The sequence below is a fragment of the Cervus elaphus genome, chromosome 17 (genome assembly GCF_910594005.1).
Source record: "Cervus elaphus chromosome 17, mCerEla1.1, whole genome shotgun sequence".
Lineage (NCBI taxonomy): Eukaryota > Metazoa > Chordata > Mammalia > Artiodactyla > Cervidae > Cervus > Cervus elaphus.
Window position 1 is genome coordinate 13,716,986 of NC_057831.1, and position 15,663 is coordinate 13,732,648.

Genomic DNA, 15,663 nt, shown 5'->3' on the forward strand with positions numbered 1-15,663 from the left:
TGCTTGGAGAAGGTTAATAGGCTACACCCTAGTAGTTTCTCTTATAATAAAAACTGTGGCACAGCCCTGCAAGATGGTGTGAAACCTGGGCTTCTGAGTATTTCAGTTGATTCTCTTTACCGAATTGCTTATTTAGTTATATAATCATTCAGATTACCATGAGTCCATGTAGATTTAGGACCTGAAAGAAGTTAGTTAATCGGTTGAGTTAACATACAAATAATAACCAGTCTGTCCACTTACTTTGATAGATTTTAACAATAATTTGGGGGGGTAGGGGCAAGTAAGTGTAAAATATCTGCCATGACTGCTCAAGGACTTCCTCACACTCGACCTAAGTGCCACTGGATCTAACAAGACCCTGAAAGTAGCATTAGTGTGTTCCCAATAATGGGCCTTTCCATTTTTCAGTTTTCTACCATTCTGTTATCCCTTGCCTATAATCTCTCTTTCCTCAGATTTCTCCAATAATTAATTTCATCCATCTGTCATAGACTCAAAAACAGATGCTGTGTGCTCACATATGCTAAGGAAAACAGTCAAGAAACTGAGAGAAGAATAGAAAAGAACATAGCTTTGTTTGTAGGAGAAAAGGAGGAAACCAAAATAATTCAAGACAGATAAGTGCATAGAAAATCACAAAGCAGAAGCATTACTGCTTTAGAACAAATTAGCAATTATTTCTAAGGGCTTCCGTCTGGCTCCCAGGGTATAGGTGTTGAATGTCTATGGACATTGCAGAAACAGCACGAATTTAAAAGGCGTGGCTCTATTTTCAGCAAGTGGGCCATTGGAAGATTGCTGCGCGGTGTGAGCTGGCTTCATCTCTCTCGCTGCTGTGAGATAAATTCCCACCTATCAGTAATACCCGTACATCAAAAAATGCCTATAGTAACTGGAAGTCTGTTCTTGGAACAGTTAGTGTGGTGCAAATTAAGAGATAGATACGGACTTCTCAAGATCAATCTATGTTTAACTTTCAATGAGATGAAAATATTTCAGTTTTCTGAAACAGATGTTCCTAAGTATTTTATTTGGAGCAGAATTTGAAATAAGCATTTTATTTATTTTCTTTTATAAGCATCTGAAATATGTATCCTCATAAAGGATGAAAACAGGCAAATAATATGAATTACAGATTTGTGTTACATGAACTTGAAATTTTGTTCTATTTCATACCAGTTGCAGGTGGTATTTCTTTAAAATCAGAGAAAGCTACTATGGAAACACACATTAATATCAAGGAAAAATCTTTATTGATTGCAAGGAATATTTTTTATGTGCTGGAAAGAGAAGGGAGACCCCACCGTTAACAGAGTTCCATGTATTCAGATGTGTAATTTATATATTCAGCTATCTAATGAGATGTCAGTGACTCTAGGAAACCAGAAGACATCCTTTCAGAAAATCTAAAATAAATTTTGGTTTTAATATATTATTTTAACTACTTCTCTGCTGAGAAAGTCATTAGAAACTCAGAACAGTAAAGTTATGAAGAACCACACTCATTTACTTAGTCCTAAATCTTGTTCTAGAATGCTTTCAATATACTTAAAAACACTGCCTTTTTGAATTTCACATTTCTTGAAACAATTTTATTCAAACTGTGTCACACGTCTTTGATATCAGTGACCTTATCATCATTTCTGCTACTTTTTGAATCTTTTTCCTCCCCAGAACACTTTATCTTCACTTCCATATAAGTTATTTAACACTCAGCAGTTTTAAAATCCTTTTCTATGCTACCACTAATCATGGTGGGGGCTTTTCTGTTTGTTTTACAGATATTAAAATTATAAACCTTTTTTTACCTCTTTAAATATTTTCTCCATTAATTCATTAGTTTGCATTTTCACTAAGTTGATCTGGTGCTAAATTTTGTGGCCAGTAGCTGGGGTCAAAAGGTGCACATCCTATTTGAAATTCAAACTGTTAGTGAGAATATTTATTGCACAGTTTGTATTAAATCCATAGAACTAAAAAAATGATTTATTTACAAAGTATACATTTACCTTAAGACTTAAAGAAAATAGAATGTTGTTTACATCCTCCTTAAAAAAAGCACAATGAGCTTTTTTTAAGCTCATTGTAAAGAATTAATGTATTCTTTAACTTTGTATTTAATGTATTCTTTAAATATAACACAGAATTAACTGTAAAGAATTAATGAAATATGATTATGATTACTAGCAAATAGAAGCCCAAGATAAATGTGTTCACTCTGCAGAGGTTCTAAGAGAGAAGGCCAGGACCTTGAAGTCAGTTTCACAGGTTTCTGTCATGCTCTCTTCCCAGAGTTCTAATTATTGAGTCAGGATGCTCTATAGTCTTTCAGCATTGAGAATACATGCCTCGGTGCTCCACAGACCTCTTTTCACATCCCAGTTTTGCCACGTAATTTCCTTTTTACGAAATAAGGATGCTGTTACTTTCCAAAGGTTGTTCCAAGAATGGGAGATGGTGTTGCTTCATTGCTAGACGTATATAGTAAACACTCAGTAAATTGTATGTATCATTGCTGACTCTGTGCCATTTTTGATCTTAGCTTTGAATACAGACCTCAGCCATAACACCAAGACTCCTGTTGTCGAGGGTATTTCTGATGTTGATACCACACTTCCTAAAAATGGGTGTCATTGCTGTGTCTTCCATCTGAGTGCTGGCTGTCAGATCCATCTTGGTTATCCCAGTTGTATCCCAGTTACGTGGACCATGTATATAAACTGGAATTTTTAGGTAAGCCTAAAAGATTTGCTTCTCCTTCAGAGGACTGGCCTTCTTAGCCCGTAGGTATCTTGCGCCTACCAGCCATCACCCAGTACTCTCCCTATTTCTCAGCCCTCTATTGCCCTCTAGTGACTGTGTTCAGCACTACCTCATCCAGGGGTTTATCCTTGTACTGAGGCCCTTGGTTACCTGGGTTAAGAAATTATAAGAACAGCTGGTTGAATTGAGACTCCACAGTCTCAATTAAATTACTTGCCATATTTTGAACATTAACATATGTGTGAAAAAATTGAAAAGCAGCCATTCCATTGAGAACTGAGAAGTAAATGCATCAGAAATTGAAAATATGTAGCCTCCCAATGTCAAAAAGAGAAAAGTCTGGATTTTAGGAGCAAGACTGCTTAATTAATTATGGTGCCCTGATGAAAAATTCTGCGTGACTAGGCAGTTAATTGTTATTGAGTAAGATTCGATCATTAGAATCTATCCCACATTTATTGACATTACATCCCTCAAAATATCATTTTAATTTTCTTTTGGCATGCCAACATCTGGGAAGTTACAGCTATACAATATCTCAGTTTCAACAAATTTTATGGACAAGCCAATCATTTTAAGTAAAAAATCGACTTAATGATAAGTTAAACGTTGAGTGAGCCATTCAAAGTGAACTGTGAAATCAATCAAAGTTAATCTGAGGGCAGGTCTCCAGTAACATTTTTTAAGCCTTTGCTCTGAGTTAATGCTGTCCCCTCAAAGTCTTTAATGCATGAATCAGGTGAAGACACATATTTACCAAAATTAACAAGGATGGACTAACTAAAATATTGGACAACAGAATCAAGTATCTTCTGGGTCATCAAATGGCAAGAAGAATGAGATTTTAGAAAATCAGGAAATGGGAAATTCTCTGTGTAGATTCACCAATTAAATTGTTCTTCTACAAGATGCAGGAAATCTGGCTTAAGAAAATCATACATGAAAAAAAAAAAAGTAAGGTTTTAGCTGCCTGTGAACTCATGTGCCAGCCATGTGAACTGCCAGGAAATTGATGTGACTCCTCACAAAAGTGTAGACTGCACGTCAAGGAAGGTGCTGGTCCTGCTGAACTTTGCACTGTTGAGGCCACATCTGGAGTGTGATGTTCAGTTCACACTGCCCGATTTACAGAAGGACCCCGACGAGCTGGACTGCGTGCCAGGAGGAGATCTGGCAACCGCTGAGCATGAGGATCAGCTGAAAGCGCTGACACAGCCCTGCAACAGGGCAACTGTCTTCATGTATTTGAAGAACTGTGATGTGGAAGAGAGTCTGCATTTACTAAGATTCCAGACAAGTGGAGCCTGGCTCAATCCAAATAAGAACCTTCTGTTAGCAGACTCCTCAGAAATAAAATGAGCTGTCATGAGAAACTGAAATTCCCATCTCTGGAGGCTTTCTAGAACAGGCAGTGAGACTCAGTATGGCTCTTTACAACTTTACTCTTTTGGGCTTTGAAATGCCTTTCTTGTACATCTTTAACTTCTGTGATTCTGGTTCCTTTCCCTCTTTTACATTTGTTTCTTTAAACATGGAAACCTTCATTTAGTTTCTTTTACTTCCCAATTCATGCTCCCAGATTTGTGCAGTTGGATGAGAAAGTGCTGTGAACAGAATGACATAGTATCCCGGCCAAGCCAGTTTGCCAGTGTTTCAATTGTATGCAGATTTCTTTAAGAATAGGGTGCTGTCTCACAACAGACTCCAGAGAAAACAATTCCTGTTTCTATGCCTAGTTATGGTGTAATCAGAAAAGTATAGCCTCTTAATATGCAAGCCTTTATATTTAGTGACTATAAAAATGAAGAGAACACAGACGCTTTAGCATAAGCCTAAAGAGCTGGTGAGCAGTATTTTGATATTCATGTTACAGAACCAAATAGAATATGTGTAATTCCAGAATTTGCGGGCCTTTTGAAATAAAATCAGTCTCTCTTTCTCTCTCTCTCCCCCGCCTCCTTGCTCTCTTTCTCTTCCTTTTATTCCCTCCTCCCTCTCCTCCCTCTATTTTTCCTCTTTCATTCAAGATTTTCTCACAGCTGTTGCAGAATGATTTCAGTGCCCCATTCCCATGTTTCTCTTGAGCTGTTTCCTTATCACCAAACCAAGCCAACTGCCGGCTCCGGGGCTCATCTGGCTGGCACTTCCCACATCTGCTGTGCCCGGAAGAGCTTTCCCTTCACCAGCTGGCAGTAAAGTAACCATGAGGTGCAGGGGGAGGCAGGCTTAGGGGGAGCATCAAAGGAACGAGGAGGGTGTAGAAGAGGAATCTCCTTTCTTCTATGCAGTGGATTTCCTTCAGGACAGCGCTGGACAGCTGCAATTGCTTCGAAGGGAGGGAAATAGAGAAGTTGTTCTTTCAGAAGCAGGTTTCTCCTTTGAGACAACCCCATATTACGATTCAGTACATTTTACTAGAACTCCTTTTTATTTCCTGAGAAACCATGTAGTTTGCATCTGCGTGGCATGCATTTCTGTGGACCCCTAGAGTCCTGGCATTTACAGCGTCTGACTCCATTCCCAGATTAAACATAGGAAAAACCTAGGAAAGAAAGTTCCCCTTAACTTTTTTTTTTTCCTACAGAGAGCCTTTAAAAGCCAAGTGGAGAAGAGACTTTGAGCCATAATAACAATGATTTTCATCTGCTTTGCAGGGGTGGTGGGAGGCACAAGGAACTAACATGTTATATATGGAGTAGGGTAACTCTACACATTTCAAAAGTGCTTTATTAATCATGAGACCATCGGCTTCATCTCTTTATGCCTTCATGTTTTCATGTGTAAAATGGCACCGTGGGCTTCCTGACAGTCCAGTGTTTAAGATTCTGTGCTTCAAAAAAAAACAAACAAACAAAAAAAAGATTCTGTGCTTCCACTGCAGAGAGCATGGGTAGAATTGTTGCTTGGGGTAATAAGATTCCACGTGCTACTCAGCATGGCAATAAATAAGTATAAAATAACACCAGTGTATATAACCCATGGGATCATTATGAGAAATATATAGGAAGCAGGAAGTAAAACCCTTAGCATAGGGACAGGCCTGCAATCAAACCTCACTAACACTCAGCTGTTAGCACCATTCTTGTCTGTTTTTAAGTTGGACACAGGAAGGGAGCATCAGTAAATATTAGTCCAACGGACGTGGGTCTCTGAATACCTGTCCTTGTTCACTGTGCGCAGATTATGAACTTTGTTGAGAAATGGCAGATTCTAGTGTGTGCTTCCTTATCTTTCATCCGCATGCCTTTTTCCTCCTCCTTTGATGAAAGTCAAGCATATAGGAAAGATGGTTTCTGGTTTTCACCTCATCTTCACTTCCAGCCAGAAAAAAAAAAAAAAAAAAAAAAAAGTGCCATAGATGAGATTGCATGTTTCTCAAAGGTGGACTTCAAGAAACTCATTGAACATCTGTTGCAATGAAGACATACAAAAAAATTAAGAGCAAAGCCAAATGAAGACATACAGAAATGAAGAGGTCCAAGAAGCCTGGAAGAGGTTGTATACGTCTCCTTCTCCTATGCAGGGCTGTATAATTCATAGTAATGGAATTGCTGTGTTTCCCAGAATAAGCTTTGGAATCTGGTTCTAAAATATGGTTGCCTAGACATCAATAGATAAACTCAGTAAAGTGCAGTAAAATTCAAGGCTATAAGGATGACATTAACAGTGTGCATGGAAAAAACCCTAGAGTGCAGCATGCTTGCAACTATTATCAGGGCATTAAAAGCTTACATGGTTTTAAAATAAGTGAAGCTGTGCAGATATTACAAAATATGACATTTTGTATAGTTTTAAGGTTCCAGGGAATGTGCAAATCTACAGCTGTTAATTGTAAAGAAAATTCCAAAGTAAAGAGTAATAATTTTCTATTTTTTCCTGGTTCAAATTTCTTCGTGATTATGAACCATTTGAGTTTACTAATCTGTATTATGAAAGAATATACCTTTCATCAAGTAATTCCCCACTCAGATTCCTGTAGATAAGATAGTAGAATGAAGTCATAAATAATTCACAAGCATATTTCTTCTATAGAGGAGGAAAAATTCTCTTCTACCCTTTTTGTGTCTCTGGCTGGGCCTAAGAACAGACATAAGACAGAGGAACAGGAGAAAAGTGTACAAAATTAACTGAATGTTTACAGGCACATGGGACCCTTCACAAGAGAACAGAGATTGGAAGTAACCAGAGCAAGAAGCTTTTATACCTTTGGGGCAAAAATAAATCTGTGAAGAATTGACAAACAAAGGGATTTGGGTTGTGGATAGTAAATGGTGAAGAAGTAACAACCAGATGCTTATACAACCTTCTCTAAATTTCCCTTCTCTGGTGATAAAAGAATGTCCCCCTACCTCCTGGCAGAGGGGGCACCTTTCACAGGGGAGGCTTATCTCCTGCTTTCAGGGAAGAAGCAGGAATTTCAGAGAGACCTTTCTGCTTCTGCTGGTTCCTCGAACTCTTTCAACCTTAAAGTATTCAATCTACTAAGTTGCCACATTTTGGGGTAGTGTTTCCTGAACCCCATCATTTATAATATAATAATACAAAATTCTATATTTTAATATATTTTTGTTAGATGAAAAGCTTTAAAACTTGCTTTCCAAAAGCTATAATTAAGGAAAATACTCTGTATCAGGTAAATTTAGTGATATGTCTTACTTGTTACATTTATCCAAAGAAAGTATAAGGTTTCTGAAGCTAAATGATCAAAACTGGAAAGCAAAATTTAAGTAACTTGGAAAATGCAGTTTATATAATTTCTTTATTTAATTAAGGCAGTTTGTTTTTCTATTTAATAAAGATACAGCTATTTTTTCACTTTTAAATCACAATTAAAGTACCTAAACATAACAGTTTGAAAATTTTGACTATATATGTCAAATGTTGTATGAAATGTCTTATTGATAAAAGTAAAATTCAGATGTTTTCCACTTAGTTCATGGAATCAATAGGTGACATTCATCACAGTTTTTTAGTGAATCATCAAATATTGAATACCACTTCATTTTGTTGATGATGGATAAGGAGTTGATTATATTAAATTTTAAATTACACAAATAACTTGTAACTATTATCACAGTATCCTTAAAATTTGTAAAATTAAGAAGTAGTAAATGTGTTTAGGAAGAGAAAATAAAAACCTAGAACCGAGCAGCAGCGCCGGGTCTGGAGTGGAGGTGCCCCAGCGGTGTTGTTTCTCGAGCAGCGGCAGTTCTCACTACAGCGCCAGGACGAGTCCGGTTCGTGTTCGTCCGCGGAGATCTCTCTCATCTCGCTCGGCTGCGGGAAATCGGGCTGAAGCGACTGAGTCCGTGATGGAGAATCTTCAAAGTAACTATACAGGCAAAGAAGTCTGAATTATCACTGTTTTCTGAACTATTGGGAGAATTTCGTGCATGGAGAGAGAAACTTCATGGAATTATGGAAAACTTTAGAAACTGTTCCTTTGGAGAGGAAAAAGAAAAGGAACAATTCCGTAAACTCTTTATTGGTGGCTTGAGCTTTGAAACTACAGAAGAAAGTTTGAGGAGCTACTACGAGCAATGGGGAAAACTTACAGACTGTGTGGTAATGAGGGATCCTGCAAGCAAAAGATCAAGAGGATTTGGTTTTGTGACTTTTTCTTCCATGGCTGAAGTTGATGCTGCCATGGCTGCAAGACCTCATTCAATTGATGGGAGAGTGGTTGAGCCAAAACGTGCTGTTGCAAGAGAGGAGTCTGGAAAGCCAGGGGCTCATGTAACTGTGAAGAAACTGTTTGTTGGTGGAATTAAGGAAGATACTGAGGAACATCATCTCAGAGATTACTTTGAGGAATATGGAAAAATTGATACCATTGAGATGATTACTGACAGGCAGTCTGGAAAGAAAAGAGGCTTTGGATTTGTTACTTTTGATGACCATGATCCTGTGGATAAGATTGTGTTGCAAAAATACCATACTATCAATGGTCATAATGCAGAAGTAAGAAAGGCTTTGTCTAGACAAGAAATGCAGGAAGTCCAAAGTTCTAGAAGTGGAAGAGGAGGCAACTTTGGTTTTGGAGATTCTCGTGGTGGCGGTGGAAATTTTGGACCGGGACCAGGAAGTAACTTTAGAGGAGGATCTGATGGATATGGAAGTGGCCGTGGATTTGGGGATGGCTATAATGGGTATGGAGGAGGACCTGGAGGTGGCAATTTTGGAGGTAGCCCTGGTTATGGAGGAGGAAGAGGAGGATATGGTGGTGGAGGACCTGGATATGGCAACCAGGGTGGGGGCTACGGAGGTGGTTATGACAACTATGGAGGAGGAAATTACGGGAGTGGAAATTACAATGATTTTGGAAATTATAATCAACAACCTTCTAACTATGGTCCAGTGAAGAGTGGAAATTTTGGTGGTAGCAGGAACATGGGGGGACGATATGGTGGAGGAAACTATGGTCCAGGAGGCAGTGGAGGAAGTGGGGGTTATGGAGGGAGAAGCACATACTGAGCTTCTTCCTATTTGCCATGGGCTTCACTGTATAAATAGGAGAGGATGAGAGCCCAGAGGTAACAGAACAGCTTCAGGTTATCGAAATAACAATGTTAAGGAAAATCTTATCTCAGTCATGCATAAATATGCAGTGATATGGCAGAAGACACCAGAGCAGATGCAGAGAGCCATTTTGTGAATGGATTGGATTATTTAATAACATTACCTTACTGTGGAGGAAGGATTGTAAAAAAAAAAAATGCCTTTGAGACAGTTTCTTAGCTTTTTAATTGTTGTTTCTTTCTAGTGGTCTTTGTAAGAGTGTAGAAGCATTCCTTCTTTGATAATGTTAAATTTGTAAGTTTCAGGTGACATGTGAAACCTTTTTTTAAGATTTTTCTCAAAGTTTTGAAAAGCTATTAGCCGCCGTGATCGTATAGTGGTTAGTACTCTGCGTTGTGTGAAAAGCTATTAGCCAGGATCATGGTGTAATAAGACATAACGTTTTTCCTTTAAAAAAATTTAAGTGCGTGTGTAGAGTTAAGAAGCTGTTGTACATTTATGATTTAATAAAATAATTCTAAAGGGAAAAAAAAAAAAAAACCTAGAACCACTGCCTGTGAAAACAAAACAGCTATAATTCAAATTACCAAAATGATTTTAATAGTGCATTTGCTTCTTCATGACTACCCACTGAGCTCAACTGTAATAATGTGTATGAAAATGCATAGTATAATTTTGCAAATGCAAAATATTATAGATGCAGTATTACTGCTATAATTAAGGTCAAGGAGAAATGTAAGTTTATGAACATGAAGAGTTTGGCATATTAACTATATAAATCGTAGTTACATGCTTGTGTTCACATACATGTGTGTGTTCCTATGTGTGTGTGTACTTGTGTGTAGATATCACATTTCTTGATTTGTGTTTTACTCTAAAATATTCATGTGCAAAGCTTGGTATACTGATCCACTGTAAAATATGGCATTTTTAAGCTACCTTCAACATCTCAACATTTCACTCTTTTCAGTACATTTTTTTATGCTCATAAAATGCTACTTGCTATGAAAAGGAACCTTCTCTGTGTGAAACTTCTGTGTGTCTGCATTGTGTTGTTGTATTTAGGCTTAGTGGTTTGTGAGTCATTCTAAGATGGTGGTTACAACATTTAGGATTTATTTTCACTTTAATTTTGTAGAGCAAGCACAGTCCCTGTGGTTTCCAGTTCTAGGAAAGCATGAAGAAAGCAGATAAGAAGTGGTGAGAAATACATCTAGGAGAATGGAGGAGTAAATTCCAGCTCACTTTTTACTTCTTCTCTAACCTGGGGAATTTAGTTACAAGTGACTCATATCTCCCTTATTTTAGGTTACTCATCCCAGTACCCACAAGACACATTATTTTACACCAAGAAGTGATTCTTAGTGAGAGGAATTAAAGAGTAGAAGAAAGCACTTTGTGAGAAATTTGCTTTCCTAGATCACTCTGCCTGCATCTATGAACAGATTGCTATTTTTAAGCCCCAAAGATCCTCTCCCAACAACCAAGATTGTTGGTTCAAATCAGAAAAGAAGCTGTGTGAAAACTAGGAGAATTATTTTTCTTTTCATAAGGAAGAGAGTAAAAAGGAATCAAAGAACAGGCAAACTGTAAATATATAGGGTACTTATAAACAATGGTTATATCTGTTTATATAAATGTCAAATACATAAAGGTAAACTGCATTAAGGATTTTAATATGGAAACGTGGCAATGGTCCAGACTTCCAATGGCAGTTAAGCTACTTTTCTCATACTTGCTCACAATGCCTTTTTTGAAAGATGATCAAAAAACAAAAACCCAAAATCCCTTAGAATATAAGTATTTTAGGAACAATTCCATGTGTACTCAATCAAAATACCGATATCACTCATGTCTCTACGAGTAAGTTATAATACTAACTATTCAAAGTTTACTTATTTCTATCTTTTCCTGTCTCATTGTCAGAAATGGGCATTTTAAGAGGGATCACGAGAGAACTAATCACAGTAGATAAGCTTCCATTCAGATTTCAGAACTATCTCTTGATTTTTTATGCACTGTTGTTATTTTTGTTAATGCATGTTGAAGGATTAAACTGAGGGATATTAAAACTTTTTACTTTGAGCAAAAATCAATTCAAACTGGGCAGCATCCAATCCAGCAGATAGGAGTTCAGAGGGACTATACAAAATGAAACATGTTATAGGCAAAAAGGAGCAGAAGAAGGAAGTTACACGAGGGGAAAAACAGTGGGCTGGATCTGTGGGGAATGGCAGGGGTCTGTCAGGCAGATTAGCTGACGAGTGGGGATCAGGCAAGTCCTCACTGACTGGTTTTCTGATTCATTTCTGGGAGAGCCTAAATGGTAATTAAGTTGTGTTGGTTTTTTGACATGAAGTTTTAGCACAAGTGACTCCATTTTGGGCTGATTGTCTTGTTTCTAACACATGTAATTTCAAAAGATAAAATTTTTTACTGTTTCTTAAATGTAAAATAAGCATGTCAAAGATTTCATTAAAGTCATTAATTAGGGAGAGAAACATGACTATGTCAATATTAGTTCAAATGAGAATTTGAAATGATTATATATGCAATCATGAATGCTAAAATGAATTTATTATTAAGTACAAAACTGGCTAATATTCAGAGGGCAATAAAATATAATGTGTGGAATCATATTTTTTATGGGACAGAAGCCTGTTGTATTTCAAGTGGACAAAATTCATTTGCATTGCTATGGAAAAGAACCATTTGTATTACTCTCAATTTTCTACCACTTAACTTCTAACCCCTACAGATTTGTACAATAGCCAAGTCAGTTGTAAGACTCACCCCCCGCGTAGAATTGATAGTCCCCAGAGGATCCCATAGAACACTCGATAGCCCTGAAAGAACTCTTTTGCCCATTTCCAGATCTTGAACAATATTTCCTTGACAATGTATATTTTATTGAACAAGTTGGTCTTAGTGTAAATGCCCAAGTAAATGCCTTAGTAAAAGGCAGTAAATCCCTTTTAGTGACTGGAAAACTCTAAAATTATGAGGAAATCTTTCCTCAAGAAATCTGCCTTATGAGAAGCTATGAGATGAATATGGCAGCCTCCAGTCCTTCAGACAGAGCTATTTATTTCTTTTTTTTCTTAATTGGACAATAGTTGCTTTACAATGTTGTGTTAGTTTCAATTGTACAATCAAGTGAATCAGTTATACATATACATCTACATATGTCCCCTCTTTTTTTGTATTTCCTTCCCATTTAGGATGTTCCTTTTCTAGTTTTCCCATTGTCCACACAGTCGCTTAATCCCAAATCCTAGAAATAATCTTGGCTCCTGTTCAGCCGTCTTTGTTGTCACTCAGCCTCTATGTGTGTTCAATTCTTTGCAGCCCCATGGACTGCAGCACACCAGGCTTCCCTATCCTTTACTATCTCCTGGAGTTTGCTCAAATTCATGTCCATTGAGTCGGTGATGCCATCCAGCCATCTCATCCTCTGTCACCCGCTTCTTCTCCTGCCCTCAATCTTTCCCAGCATCAGGGTCTTTCCCAGTGAGTCACCTCCTTGCATCAGGTGGCCAAAGTATTGGAGCTTCAGCTTCAGCTTCAGCATCAGTCCTTCAAGTGAATAGTCAGGGTTGACTTCCTCTAGGATTGACTGGTTTGATCTCCATGATGTCCAAGGAACTCTCAAAAGTCTTCTCTAGCACCACAGTTAGAAAGCGTCAATTCTTTAGTGCCCAGCCTTCTTTATGGTCCAGCTCTCACATCTATACATGACTACTGGAAAAACCATAGCTTTGACTATACAGACCTTTGTCAGCAAAGTGATGTCTCTGATTTTTAATATGCTAAGTTTGTCATAGCTTTTCTTCCAAGGAGCAAGTGTCTTAATTTCATGGCTGCAGTCACCGTCCACAGTGATTTGGAGCCCAAGATCTGCTCCATCCTAACTATACATATGCATATACACACCCATCCCCTATCTAGCCCTGTTAGATCTACAAGCAAATCATTTCCCAAGTATCAGTTCTCTAAGTCTCCTGGTTCCAAGCCACAGACCAAGCCACAAACATCACTCGCCTAGATTATTACAGCAGCATTCACACTGTTTTCTTTTTTGAGACAAGTTAGACATTCTACACAAGTTAGCCAAAGAAATTTTGAAAAGCTTAAATCAAATCTTATCACTCCCCTGCTTAAAGCTTTCCAATGGTTTTAAACCCATTTTGGTTAGAATAAAATCAAAATTTATGAAACAGTCTACAAGGTCCAACATATTCTGGCCCCTCCTGCCTACCCTCCTGCCATCTTCCCTCCTTCCTGTAAGCAGCCACGCTGTCCTTCTCTCTGTTCATGGATATCTCTCTCTGTTTCCCAGCTCAGGGCCCTTACAATTACCCTTACTTCTGCTCGAATGACTTCCCTCTTATCTTTACTTGGCTTCATCTCATCATTCAGGTGTCAGCACAAAATCCACACCCTCAAAAAAGTCTTTCTTTCCCCCCTACCTGATATACCTTTCCTCACTCCCTCTGCCATTAGCTTGTTTTATGTTTCTTCCATAGCAATTATCACTTCTTGGATTTTTCTTATTTGCTAATTGATTGAATTGTTTATTATCTGACTCCCCTGGTTGGGGGTGGGGAGCAAGGTGCTATGTCTCATGTATACTCTGGTGCTTGGCCCAATGGAATGTTCAACTAGTATTTGTTAAAAGAAAGCATAGATAAGCCGAGTAAACGTGTTTGAGGTATTTATACAGGAGTTTCTGCTCAGTGTAGAGAATGACTCTGCTACATCTGATGTGTCAGAACATCACAGAATGGTGCTCAAACGGTGATGAATCTGGTCCTCCATGTGACCGTGGAGCATAATGGTGACAGAGTCTCCTGCACAGGTCTTCGTGGCTCCCTTAGGAGTAAGAGGCACCAGTCAGTCCTCAGTTGTGGGCTAAAGTGTGAAGTATAAGGATTCAGGATCATAGGAGCCCTAGAGAGGAACAAGAACAGGTGGGGTGGAAATTGGAGCCTATTGTAAATACTGACTCTTCTCGGTCAACTTCTAAAAAACATCTTAGCAATTCCAAGCCCACAGTGATGAACTTTTGCTATAAGGATGTTAGTAGCCTCCAGAAAAACCCTGAGACTGCTTGAGTTTGAGGACATATGTTGGGATCCTCTAAAGAATCAGAGTCTACTTTTGTGAATGAGTATCTTGGGATCCTTAGCAAAAAGGTGCTTTGACCACTAGTTGTTACTATTTTTTACTATCTAGGTAAATTTCAGACTCATTAGGCCAGCTATTTTCTTCACCCACATCTATTATCTATCAGGCAGTCAGTTCAGTCGCTCAGTTGTGTCCAACTCTTTGCGACCCCATGGACTGCAAAACCCCAGGCTTCCCTGTCCATCACCAACTCCCAGAGCCTGCTCAAATTCATGTCCATTGAATCGGTGATGCCATCCAACCATCTTATCCTCTGTTGTCCCCTTCTCCTCCTGCCTTCAATCTTGCCCAGCATCAGAGTCTTTTCTAACGAGTCAGCTCTTCCCATCAGGTGGCCAAAGTATTGGAGTTTCAGCTTCAGCATCAGTCCTTCTGATGAATATTCAGGACTGATCTTCTTTAGGATTGACTGGTTTGATCTCCTTGCAGTCCAAGGGACTCTCAAGAGTCTTCTCCAATACCACAGTTCAAAAGCATCAATTCTTCGGGACTCAACTTTCTTTATAGTCCAACTCTCACATCCATACATGACCACTGGAAAAATGATAGCTTTGACTAGATGGATATTTGTCAGCAAATGATGTCTTGGCTTTTTAATGTGCTGTCTAAGTTTGTCATAGCTTTTCTTCCAAGGAGCAACTGTCTTTTAATTTTATGGCTGCAATCACCATCTGCAGTGATTTTGGAGCCCCCCAAAATAAAGTCAACTACTGTTTCCACTGTTTCCCCATCTATTTCCCATGAAGTGACGGGACCAGATGCCATGATCTTAGTTTTCTGAATGGTGAGCTTTAAGCCAACTTTGTCACTCTCCTCTTTCACTTTCTTCAAGAGGCTTTTTCGTTCCTCTTTGCTTTCTGCCATAAGGGTGGTGTTATCTGCATATCTGAGGTTATTGATATTTCTCCCAGCAATCTTGATTCCAGCTTGTGCTTCCTCCAGCCCAGAGTTTCTCATGATGTATTCTGCATATAAGTTAAATAAGCAGGGTGACAATATACAGCCTTGATGTACTCCTTTTCCTATTTGGAACCAGTCTGTTGTTCCATGTCCAGTTCTAACTGTTGCTTCCTGACCTGCATATAGGTTTCTCAAGAGGCAGGTCAGGTGGTCTGGTATGCCCATCTCTTTGTTCTCCTTACTTAGCCCTTTATTACTTATATGTCTTATATATATATATATCTTATATAT

The 15,663-nt window shown here is 38.4% G+C and overlaps 3 protein-coding genes across 3 annotated transcripts in view; all 3 read left to right on the forward strand.

Annotated features, from left to right (window-relative positions):
- The window catches only part of LOC122673290, an 81,177-nt gene that overhangs the window by 27,064 nt on the left and 38,450 nt on the right, over positions 1-15,663 (forward strand). The gene's annotated exons all lie outside the window — the stretch shown is intronic.
- The window catches only part of ARSJ (arylsulfatase family member J), a 72,324-nt gene that overhangs the window by 25,866 nt on the left and 30,795 nt on the right, over positions 1-15,663 (forward strand). The window lies entirely within an intron of this gene.
- LOC122673289 (heterogeneous nuclear ribonucleoproteins A2/B1-like) lies at positions 7,863-9,436 on the forward strand. The gene is made up of 2 exons (XM_043870925.1): positions 7,863-8,085; positions 8,222-9,436. The coding sequence occupies exons 1-2, from the start codon at positions 7,878-7,880 to the stop codon at positions 9,238-9,240; spliced, it is 1,227 nt and encodes a 408-aa protein (XP_043726860.1). The 5' UTR covers positions 7,863-7,877; the 3' UTR covers positions 9,241-9,436.